The 11747-nt window shown below is 41.6% G+C and overlaps 1 protein-coding gene across 1 annotated transcript; it reads left to right on the top strand.

Annotated features, from left to right (window-relative positions):
• Positions 1–397: 397 nt before the first annotated feature.
• On the top strand, positions 398–11408 carry LOC137257428 (uncharacterized). Its single transcript, XM_067794760.1, has 10 exons — positions 398–464; positions 3103–3223; positions 4400–4511; positions 5846–6043; positions 6422–6537; positions 7434–7554; positions 8555–8652; positions 9357–9385; positions 9941–10177; positions 10963–11408. The coding sequence occupies exons 1-10, from the start codon at positions 398–400 to the stop codon at positions 11109–11111; spliced, it is 1248 nt and encodes a 415-aa protein (XP_067650861.1). The 3' UTR covers positions 11112–11408.
• The last annotated feature ends 339 nt before the right edge of the window (positions 11409–11747 follow it).

Here is an 11747-nt window from a genome sequence, read left to right as displayed (position 1 = left end):
CTGCCAAGCTTTCCCTGCAATGACGTAAATGAAGCAAGTCGAGATTTCCTCTGGTTCTGAATGTCTGATCTCCTTTCCCATTTATACGGGTTAGTTTGCCACTGTCAAAATTATATATATTCAGAGACTAACCATTAGTCTACCTCATTACCGTCGCAGTACCACTAGTGTTGAGGAATTATTTTATAGTTCACTTTACGTATCGACGCTCGTCACGCAACACCTCACAACTGATTTCCGGAATGGCAACACTGTGTAATGTTCGTGGAAGCTCAGTGCTATATGCACATGGTAGGACTCCGCCGACACTTGTTTCTTGACTCTAACTTTCACGTGTTTACGTCGAAGGTCCTTGAAGTATCTGTCGGAGTACATGGAGGACAGGGCTCGGCTCGAAATGAACTACTCGGTCGCTCTAGAACAACTGGCAGCCAGATGGAACAGGAAGCTCGCCGATACATTAGGTTGGTGTCTGCTCGTAATGCCACCTCACTGATCACTTGACTGTACAGCTTATACTGAAGGGTAGGGCATCATTATTCCCCACTGTTAATGGGTATAACTGTAATCCACGATTTTCTTTCTGCAGTTTTACAAATGTTATTCGTTATGATGATTATTTCTAAAAAAAATAAATACGAGTTGATTACTTTCAATTTTTAACATTAACTAATTATGGAGTGGGTAAAAAAAACCAACTGAAATCAACGCGAAACGAAGTTAGAGTGAAATATGGGTTGACTGGCTTGTTGCACTCAGCATTATTCCACGATATTCCGGCGGTCTGTAAATAATCGAGTCTGGATCAGACAACTCAGTGATCAATAACATGAGCATCGATCTACGCGAGAGACATACGAGCACGTGTGTCAACCTGACCACCCCATCCCGTTAGTCGCCTGTTACGACAAGCATGGGTTCCTGATGGCCGATTCTATCTCTGATCTTCACCGGTCTAGGAAGGAAATAAGTGTGGAAGGAAAGAAGACAATGTCGACCTGTGGAATTATCTCGTTTAAACTGATACGACGAAAGCTCCACGTAGTACAAAACCCTTCATTCATGCTGCATAACTGTATTTGTTTCTGAATCTTAAATGCCACACGAATAACCAAACCCATTCATCTTTATTTTACTTTGAAGAAAGCTGTCGTGAATTTGGATGAAATTTAATTTTAACTGAAAAATACGTTATCACACAAGCTACATGTTACAAGTACTCAGGGACGGCAGAGTAGCCTGGGGGTTAAACCTTTCGCTCGTCACGCCAAATTCCCAAGTTCGATTCCCCACACGGGTACAATGTATAAGGCCCATTCTTGGTGTCCTCGACGTGACTTTGCCGGATTGCTGAAAGCGGTGTTGAAATCAACTCGCACAATCCATACAAAGTAGTAGATTCTTGTTAATAATGAAACAGGCTTTAGTTGGGGCCTGTTTATGCTTAGAACTATTGCGGGGAATTAACTCGGGCATCTCCACCTCTTCAAAAACAAACAGAGGGGGGTCTCAGGCAAAGCAGGAATTGTTTATTCTTTAGACAAACAATAAACCAATCAGTCAATCAGTAAACAGAACAATCAATAAATCAGACCAATCAGTTGCAGTCACTGAATATCGAAGTAAGACAAGTAATCAACATCATAGGCGTTATGACACAATACCTGTAAATGACTCATTATGATTCGTTGATGAACATTAAGGATCAGTCATTATCTTTTAGTTTAAGAATAAAGGTAACTCGAATACTTGCTTGAATAATGAAAACTATTATAAATTTTATCATTGTAGACTTTTAGAGTAAATACAATAAATGGAGATCAATGTTATGTAAATACTTCAACGTGATAATTTATTTGAAACATCAACAGTTTTGATTTTTAAATGAAACAATAAATAGCAAACATGGCAATACTAACGAAGCGGTTCAACTTAAGTTTACAGTTGCAATGGTGACAAGGAGGCTGAGCCTCACAATGTACATACTGCCCCGACTCCCGAGGGTGCGCCTGACCGTGACGGCTTAATGATTACAATAATATATGTCTTATAACGAAAAGAGTAAAATAAGGTCAAATAGACATTGTAGAATATTTTTCGAATTTTAGTAAAAACTAGAAGTAAAATATGACAATTTTGACCCTGTAACAGTAAGTATCTTTCAATAATCCCCTTGAGAGGGCTGTTGAGAAGTATGTCACTAGCCTAATCCATCGTCAGTCTCAGACAAAATGTGCACCTACATATGAAAACAACTTAAGTTTACAGTTGCAATGGTGACAAGGAGGCTGAGCCTCACAATGTACATACTGCCCCGACTCCCGAGGGTGCGCCTGACCGTGACGGCTTAATGATTACAATAATATATGTCTTATAACGAAAAGAGTAAAATAAGGTCAAATAGACATTGTAGAATATTTTTCGAATTTTAGTAAAAACTAGAAGTAAAATATGACAATTTTGACCCTGTAACAGTAAGTATCTTTCAATAATCCCCTTGAGAGGGCTGTTGAGAAGTATGTCACTAGCCTAATCCATCGTCAGTCTCAGACAAAATGTGCACCTACATATGAAAACAACTTAAGTTTACAGTTGCAATGGTGACAAGGAGGCTGAGCCTCACAATGTACATACTGCCCCGACTCCCGAGGGTGCGCCTGACCGTGACGGCTTAATGATTACAATAATATATGTCTTATAACGAAAAGAGTAAAATAAGGTCAAATAGACATTGTAGAATATTTTTCGAATTTTAGTAAAAACTAGAAGTAAAATATGACAATTTTGACCCTGTAACAGTAAGTATCTTTCAATAATCCCCTTGAGAGGGCTGTTGAGAAGTATGTCACTAGCCTAATCCATCGTCAGTCTCAGACAAAATGTGCACCTACATATGAAAACAGTACCTACCTGGCAGTACCTGCTGCACTACACTGTTTTGTAACGATAATGAATGCCATACAATTGACATTACCAGTCAGTACGAGAGAGGGGTCGGGCACTTCACACCTATAAAGTTTACCTGTTTAGAAGCGTCTTCTTTATGCCTTTGTCGGTAACGTGAACATGATTGCTGTGATATTCCATGGGGCTTATTCACAGACTTCGAGTACCACGAGTTCCGCACCGTGTTAAGAGAGATATTCAATGAACCGACTGACAAGGCGCCGCTGCACAACAAAGTTGCCAACAGAATTTTGAATGAGGCGACCATGGTGAAAAAGTGAGTAAGTCAGACCCATGTCTGTGTTTGTGTACGGTTTACATATCACGTGATATATACATTACTATTGATGTATGTATTTGTAGTTGCACGTGTCGGTGTGTGATGTTTTTGTGTGTGAGTGCGTGCGTGCGTGTTTATGTGCGTACGTGGGGTAGCCTGATGGTTAAAGCGTTGGCTCATCACTCCGGGTTCAATGCCCCACACTGACACGATGTGTGAAGCACATTTCTAGAGTCGCCCGTCGTATTGCTGGAATATTGCTAAAAGCGGCGTAAAATCATACTCACTCATGTACAGCAGAATGGGAGGATGGTGATACTGGTCTTTTGTACATGTTTATTTCTTCAGGGAGACCCAATAATAGGAAAAGATACCAGGCGAAAGGGATTCTAACCCACAGCTTTCGAGAAAGGAAGGGTGCCCACTTTTGAGAATGTGTGTATGTGTGTTTGCGTGCGTGTGCGTGTGCGCGCGCACCCATGCACGCACATACACTTTTCTAACTATTGTGCGCATCTGCATGTTTTCACCGATGACGATAATCCCCGTCATAAAGCGTTTTCTCTATTCGCTTCCACCTTTCTTACATAATCGACGTAATGTCCTTGTGTAGTACAAGTCCTATCTGGAATGCATTACACTGATGACGTGTGTAGAAAGGGAATGCTGCTGTGTCGTACGTTTTTCTGCTTCGTATCTTCCAGACTTGGTATGTTTCCATGGCTTCATCCATCTGTTTCACCAATATTGCATTCTCACAAATCCATTTTACTACGGCAGATGTTATGAAAACTGTTCTTATGACTGCAACGTGTTTGATGTGGGCTAATTCGCCCATATCGTAAAAACCTCTATGTATAATACACTTGCTAATTTAGTGTTCTTCTACTTAAGAGTTAAAAGAAGTCTCTCACCTATGTAGCTGAAACGTTTGCATGAAGTTTGAAACACTAATGATAAAACTGATTCCACTTCTACCTCTTGTGGGGCAGTAGGGTAGCCTATTGGGCAAAGCGTCCGCTCGTCATGCCGAAAACCCGAGTTCGATTCTCCACAGTGATGTTGTGGGTACTATGTGTGAAGCCCATTTTCTGTGTCCCTCGCCGTGATATTGTTGGAATATTGATAAAAGCGACTTAAAATCACACTCATTCAACCATTTTGCATCTTCAGGCACTACAAAGACACCTTCAAACGTGAGGCCCAGTCCGCCACAATGGCGAAGTATGCCGAGGCCATGGAAAAGCAGCTGAAGCTTGAGGAGAGAGTTCGGAAAGCTAAGAAGGTACGTGCTGTCTATTCATGGCGGTACACGGGGAGAATGCGCATTGGAGTGGCGCAGGTGATAACAATGGCAGGTGCTTATTTATAATGTTGTGACTTGTAAGTTATTGCTGAGGTCGAAACGTCCCGTCGACCATTAGTCATGCATATTCACCTGTTGACCTTCGCATTTCTTTTTGTCAAAATGAGCTCGGACAAAGGTACCTTAGACCTATGGCGATATGTGGAGAAAGGATGTATATAGGAGTTCTCAGTATATTTTGTTATATAAAAATTATAATTGTTCCGTTGTGAGGAAAGAGACAGGTACCATTATTGGCAAATATGAAGTTCTTTCTGCATGACAACTATCTTTTCGGTTGAATGCCTTTAATTTGTGATAGTCTTTATACATATTTAATCTTCTTAGTGACGGTGTTCGATTCCTCACATGGGCAGAATGTGTGGATCCCGTTTCTGGTGTCCCCTGGAATATATTGATAAATGTGGAGTAAACTCCCTCACTCACGTGTATCATACTTTCAATGAACGGAGCTGCAACCTCTTGGTTTGTGTTTTTCGTGACATTGTTCACTGATCATCAACAACAGCAGACTGCAAGGTTATATTATATATTGTGTCACAGCGACCTGTATACAGGTAGGCATGGTGGCCACCAAAAATACGATGTATTCGTTTAGAATAATCCACAACGTCGTGACGGGGCACGGTGCCTGCAGTGATAGCGTCAACCTAAGGTGTTCGAACCTCTGGACAATAATTTACAAAAATAAAAATATAGATTTTTACAATCGTATATCGTCTTCATATGTTATGATTAGCCTATATTTCATATTTCATATGTGAACAAAATAGGTGAAGAAATGAATTTTGTAGAAGATTCTGCCGCAGCAGTCATTACATATTTCACATTCTTATATTATGTAATGATTGTAGCGGTAGAAGTTTTTTTTTAAAAAATATAAAAAATCAAGGATTCGAACAGCTGTGACATCAATCAAATAAAGGGGGAAGCAATTCACTAACAGCCTTGGCGGGGATTAACACGTGTTGATTACGAAAGAAGCTTCACAAGCTCCTTCACAGCCATGTGTTATGAGATTTCGTCCCTGGTGAGGATCGGTTAAAGCTTTAAAGTCAACATGGGTACTATGTATGAAGCCCATATGTTTAAATGATCATCACCACCAACACACATACGCACGCGTGCACCATAAATTATGAACGGTCCCTTAACACGGACCAACTCCGACGGGTACAGTTAAGATTAGTAATGATGTGTTAACCTTGGTTGACTCAAGTCTCTCGAGTTTTAATTTTTGAAGCACTTTACAGAAATACCATCGGAAGAAGCACGCTCTGGAGCACGTGCAAAAATCCATATCGGAATTTCCGTTCCGAAGCGACTCGTCTCCGAAGTATCAGGACTTGGAGGTGAAGCGTACAGAACTGTCCCGCCAGGCTACCGACACCTATCTACGGTACGAGACTCGTCTCCGAGTAGACATCATGAACAGACAGGAGTTCATTCGAGTGAGTGGAAAGGAAAAACGATATCAAATTAAAAACGATATCAAATTTATCCTATGCTACTCATATGTTCTTCATTTTTTCTAAGGCATGGACCAATCCCAATCTCAATAAAATAGCAAGTTTACCCTTGTTACATATTGATAAATATCCACAGCAGAGTGCAACCCACAGCAGAATGTCCACTCTTATGCCAGCTATGGTCAAGTCTGTCGGTGCCGATGGTAGCATCATTACACGTGTAGAGTTGCCTCTCATGGTTGTTAGGATCTGTTGTGTGTTCGAATTCTAAATTCGAGTTGATCTTAATCTGTACATTTGCACTAAAGGATGCCAGTTCCTCTCCGGCCTGGCTGAAATACCTGTTTCCTGTCCCTGCAGGACATGAGGGAGTGCGAGTCTGCCTACAACGACCACGAACTCCAGCGTCTGCTAGCTGTGTGTGACAGGGTCCAGGAAATGCTGAAGGACCTGGCAATGTTGGATGGGAGCGAGAGGTAAACATATCGCCGATGTGTACCGAATGGGAAAACCGCTAAATTATTACCCTGAATGTGACCATAACATGTAGTCAAAAAATGCTGTGTCGAACTTCCGGTAGTCCCGAGGTAAATACTCACTCCATGGTTATTCCTAATTTAGTCACTACTTGTAGCCATTAAACTTCTACAGAACTTTAATTCACGGTGTTAGAATTCAAACTGTGTCTTTCATTGGTTTGTTGTTTAAAGCCGCACACACAGCAATATTGCAGCTATATGGCGGTGGTCTGTAAATGATCGAGTCTTGGTCTGATAATCCAGTCACTGACAGCATTAACATCGATCTACGCAACTGGGGTACGGCATTGTCTGTGTCTTTCAAGAAAACAAGAAATACTTGGTAGACGATATATATCTGCTGCAAGATAGCAGGGTATGGAACTCCAAAAAAATTTCAAACCAGACCACTGGGCTTGTTAGATGTAAAACCTGCCAGCCCTGACCAAAACTTACCTGCCCACAAAATATATTCATATACAGGACGTCGTCTAAATTTTAACCGATCGTAGGGCAGGTGAATTTGAGAATCAGGACCCTTATTCTCGAAACGGGCTTAGCCCTAAGAATTCTTAACTTTGATCGTAGCCAACGTGTTATGAATGGGCTGAAGAAGTTCGTAGGACTACGAACGTTTCGAGAATAGGTCTGCCGATCCCGTCCCGTCCCAGTCGATCGGTCAGGCAGGTATTTCGAGCGCTGAAGATAGACGTCATAAGATTTATTGCAGGCACATTTTCCGCGATTTCCTTCACAGCGGTACTTGTCTGTATTTTGTAATGCGAGTAACTGACGATAGAATAGGAACGTCGCCACGAGACTATAATCATGTTTTCTTAACACATCACCCACAGAGACCCTAGCAGGGAGAGACTTGCCAAGCTGCAGACAATGGTGCAGGAGTTTTCAGCCACGGACGCTGTCAGCAAGTACAGCGAGCTATTTGCAAAGGAACATACGTTCCAGAAGTTCGAGGTACGTCAGCCAGAGTTCGTTATAACCGACTTCGTTGGATGCATTGTTTACAGAACGATCACATACTCAGTTCTGTAACAGAGAAAAGCATTAAAAATAATACATACGTGAAAACTGTTCATCATGGCGTCAACTAGAGTAAATTTCATGAACTATTTATTGTGAAATCTGCGCATGAACATGAGGTGCTGAGAATAATCTACTAGTTTCTTTGAATGTCGTTGTACGGAAATTGGTTTTGTAAACCTAAATGTAACTCACGAAAGACACCCAAACCATTGCACTTAAAAGAACCCACGAATCCGTTGGTATATGCTTACACCTAGTTACGGGTACAGCAACGTGCAGTAAACTTGGACAAAGTGCTGTGACTATGTGTCCCAGTCCACCCAGCTGTCAAATGGGTACCTCGTTAGGATGAGAGAGCCACAATAAACTCGGTGCGCCTAGTGGCAGCAAGAGTTGTATACTCCCCAGGGAGTTGAGATTGAAATACCATGTGCTGTTGAGATTGACATCCGGTGATCGAGGGAAAATACCTAGTGCCTAGAGAAATTGCCTAGCAGTTTGATTTGTGCGCTATACAAGAACACTTATAATAATAATAGTAATTATTCAAAATTGCGAAATGTTAGTTTGTATGATAACCATATCTGAAGATATCTGTAGAAATAGGTAGGTTCTGATTGATCTTAAGTAGAGACTTCGGGCCAGATCAGAGGACATCTGTCTCCATGATTCCACTGGGGGAAAGGTAGCCTTGAAAGTTATACAATAGAAACACTGAAAAACATTGATGAAACCCGACTGTCGACATAAAAAGAACTCTTCTGTGAACACTACATGGTGTCATCTCCAACCTAATTATGATCAGGCGTTCACATGACGACACGTTGCTATGGTTCCCCACAGGAACATAATGGCATGAAGTAGCCAATCAACCGCGAAGCAAACATTTTTTGAAGGTAATATTGGTAATATTGTCCAATGCGTGTTGAAGGACTACCAGACACACCGCCAGGTGGACAACAAGGACAGTCAGGCCACAGTGGACGACAACAGTGATGTGGACCTGGACGCACCGGACAGCAGGGAGTTGTGAGTGACCTGTATTCAGATAACCAAGGAATGTTGGAATTTACGCTGCTTTTCTCATAATTCGCGCATTATCACGGCGGAATAGACCGGAAATGGGCTTGACATAGTATATCGTTGGGGAATAAAACCGCCGCCCCGACCCGTGGTACCAAAGATGTCTATGTTTCCTATTTACTGAATTATAATTCCGACTTAGAAGTTTTCAATACAACTTACGTCAGTTTCCCATCGCCATAAGTGAGTTTAGTTGCACGCCGCACTCAACAATATCCCAGCTATGTGGCTGCGGTCTGTAAATAATCGAGTCTGTACCAGAAATCTTGTGATCAACAGCAAGAGCATCGATCCAATGACATGTGTCAACCAAGTAAGCGTACCTGACCACCCGATCCCGTAAAACGCCTCTTACGACAAGCATGGGTTACTGAACCCGGACCATCACGGTTTCCTCAGCTTGAGGGACAGGGCCCGATTGCACATAGCGACCTTAACTATACGACGATACTAACGGGACCAAGCCATTTAATCAGATTTACATATATATATCACCTGTTCCTAGTTGCGTGCATATATGTTTGGTTTTTTAGGTCACTATACATATTTTTCATCAGCCTTACCTTTATGGGGATAAATTTAACAGCATCTAGCTAGACCAATGTTTCGTAAATAGACAATACATGTACAAGTAATATTTTCTATTTCAGAGTCTTGCCCACTGCTCGGACTGAAAGAGGTATATTACAATGTAAACATAAGACAGCCTCTGTCAACTGTTTTAGAAACAACCACATTCTTACAACTGATTTAAATCTAAGTCATCATAGCTCGACCTATCAAACCACGCTAGCTGGTTAAATGGCTTACAAACCATGTCGTGTTTGACATTTTATTCACAACGACAGTGGTGAAATTCAATTCACTCTATATAAAACAATTTGTACGGTCAACCAACGTACGAACTGCTCGTTATTAAGACGCGCATTGACGTCATCCTGTGCCTCATCACAGTAGATGCCCTGCCGAGTTTATCCAAAAGAAATTTAGAACCTGCAGATTCCTGGTGTAGTTAAAGTGTGTACACATGATCATGAGATATCGACAATAGTAGTTAAGTAGTATCTAAACTGCACATCTCGAACCTTTGTTGGTCAGGAGTTGTTTGCCTTACTGTCAGTGTTACATTCCAAATGTTTTCTGCATATACATATAGTATAATTGTATCTAATGTTAATGGTGCCTTGCTATAGTAACTATATAGCAAGACAAATACATGTAACAACATCTTCAGAATCAGATACCCACATGGATCGTCCCGCGACATCCCCGACCCCTGTAATAGCCTGGGAACCCCCGGGGTCCGATGAGGGGTCAGAGGAGGAGGCCAGGAGACCCCGACCTTACGAGAACACTGACAAGGAGGCGCTGACGGCGAGCTCAGTGGACGTCACGAAGCTCAGTGACGTCAGAGTTGTGGCCATCCGGGCTCACTGGTCCCAGCAGTCAACACACTTGTCCTATGACGTTGGTTAGTGTCACAGTCCCTGAACCGTATTAGTTTCCTGCCTGACAAGCAAAAGTCCCACATAAATCAAGTCTAGATTTTCTTCAGATTCAATCCAACTGGAGCTGAAAGAAAAACATGTTTCCATCCAAATTCTAGATTTCCTGAGACTGAGTTGTTGATTGTTTGAGATGAAGTTACAGATCTGTTGTGGCATAGTAGCACTTATGGCTATCGAATCATATTTGGATTTTAGTATTAAAAGGGGTCGTTCAGATTATTGCTCCACAAAAGCAAGCATCATTGTCTACTAAATGACATGTATTACTTACTAGCAAACAAAGATAAGTTGAGCACTGACCTGGGAATTGACCTGTATATGCATGTATGACAGCTGCCCTTTAACTGTGAGCTTGCTACTGCGAATGAACAGGTTGTCCATGACTGATTGAGCGTAGTTGCTACACCGACCACATGAGTTTTACGAGCCAGGGTGTGCAGCTATGTGAGGAATCACTGTCGTCATCATGCATTGCATGTGCACTATTCTACAACTCCTCTCCCTTTCACAAACCAAATGGGTTTGCTCATTGTACCATGTACTTCCTTGTCAGGCTTAGTTGGTCACTCACCTTCCAACATCCATGAACTCAAGCTTATTTGCACCCCGTTTTCCCAAATCCTGGATTGCCAGACTCTGCAGAATTTATTGTTTTGGGGTACCAACCTCAATTTGTATGGTTGACCAAAACTCAGGGATCTTTCCTCTTATCAACCTCCTTTCTTTATCAGCAAGTGGTATATTTTAGGTCAGGTGATCAAACAGAAGCTCCCAGCCAATGAGGATGGCATGGCCTATGGCTGGATCCGGCCCAAAAACTACAGCAAGCGTCGCTATGGATCCTATCCTGCCGACTCCGTCAGACTCCTGGCCCAAAAACACAAGAAGCAGCAATAACATGTCCTACAGAGTATTGTTCACAAATGAAGGTCCCCCAGAGTTCAGTGGGACAATTCAACACCACATTTCTTGGGTTGGAATAACTTGTATATTTCCTATGATAGTAAAACAGCTGGTTGGACTGATGCATGTAACTGATGTTTGCATTATCCATGTCTTGTTATTGTTGTAAACATTCAGTGTAACTGGACAGCAGCAATATATTTTATGAGGATGTTTCTCTGAGCAGTTTACAGTTTATGTACCTGTTGTCTTTATTACCCTATCATATAATGTGCAATACACCTTATACCATAATCCTTATTATCTGTATTGTGTTCAGACAGTGCTACAAACTTGAGTCCACATCAATAAATATGTTACACTGTTCAGTTTAATTACATATAACACAGCTTCCTGATAGTATACTCCAGAGGTAATCATGTGTTATGACTGGTTATCACCAATTTATGCTGGACTTGATTGCTAGAGAATCATCATGTCCCTTTGACAATTATCCCTGAATTGTCTGGGTCAGACTTGTCCATTGTCCAACAAATGCAGCATTCACACACAATCAGTTGTGTCACACAACCACTAGTCTTTTGGTGTTCTTTCAAACATATCATCAGACAAAATTAGAACCTTTGAAAA

This window comes from Haliotis asinina, chromosome 12 (genome assembly GCF_037392515.1).
Source record: "Haliotis asinina isolate JCU_RB_2024 chromosome 12, JCU_Hal_asi_v2, whole genome shotgun sequence".
Taxonomy (NCBI): domain Eukaryota; kingdom Metazoa; phylum Mollusca; class Gastropoda; order Lepetellida; family Haliotidae; genus Haliotis; species Haliotis asinina.
Note: the sequence above shows the minus strand (reverse complement) of the source record. Positions and strands in the feature narration are given on the sequence as shown.

Bases quoted from the DNA above. Each gene is read 5' to 3' on its own strand.
- LOC137257428 (XM_067794760.1), top strand. From the start codon at position 398: ATGAACTACTCGGTCGCTCTAGAACAACTGGCAGCCAGATGGAACAGG. The intron at 3,224-4,399 runs GTGAGTAAGTCA...TTGCATCTTCAG, and splicing joins GAGGCGACCATGGTGAAAAA to GCACTACAAAGACACCTTCA. The intron at 8,653-9,356 runs GTGAGTGACCTG...TTTCTATTTCAG, and splicing joins GCACCGGACAGCAGGGAGTT to AGTCTTGCCCACTGCTCGGA.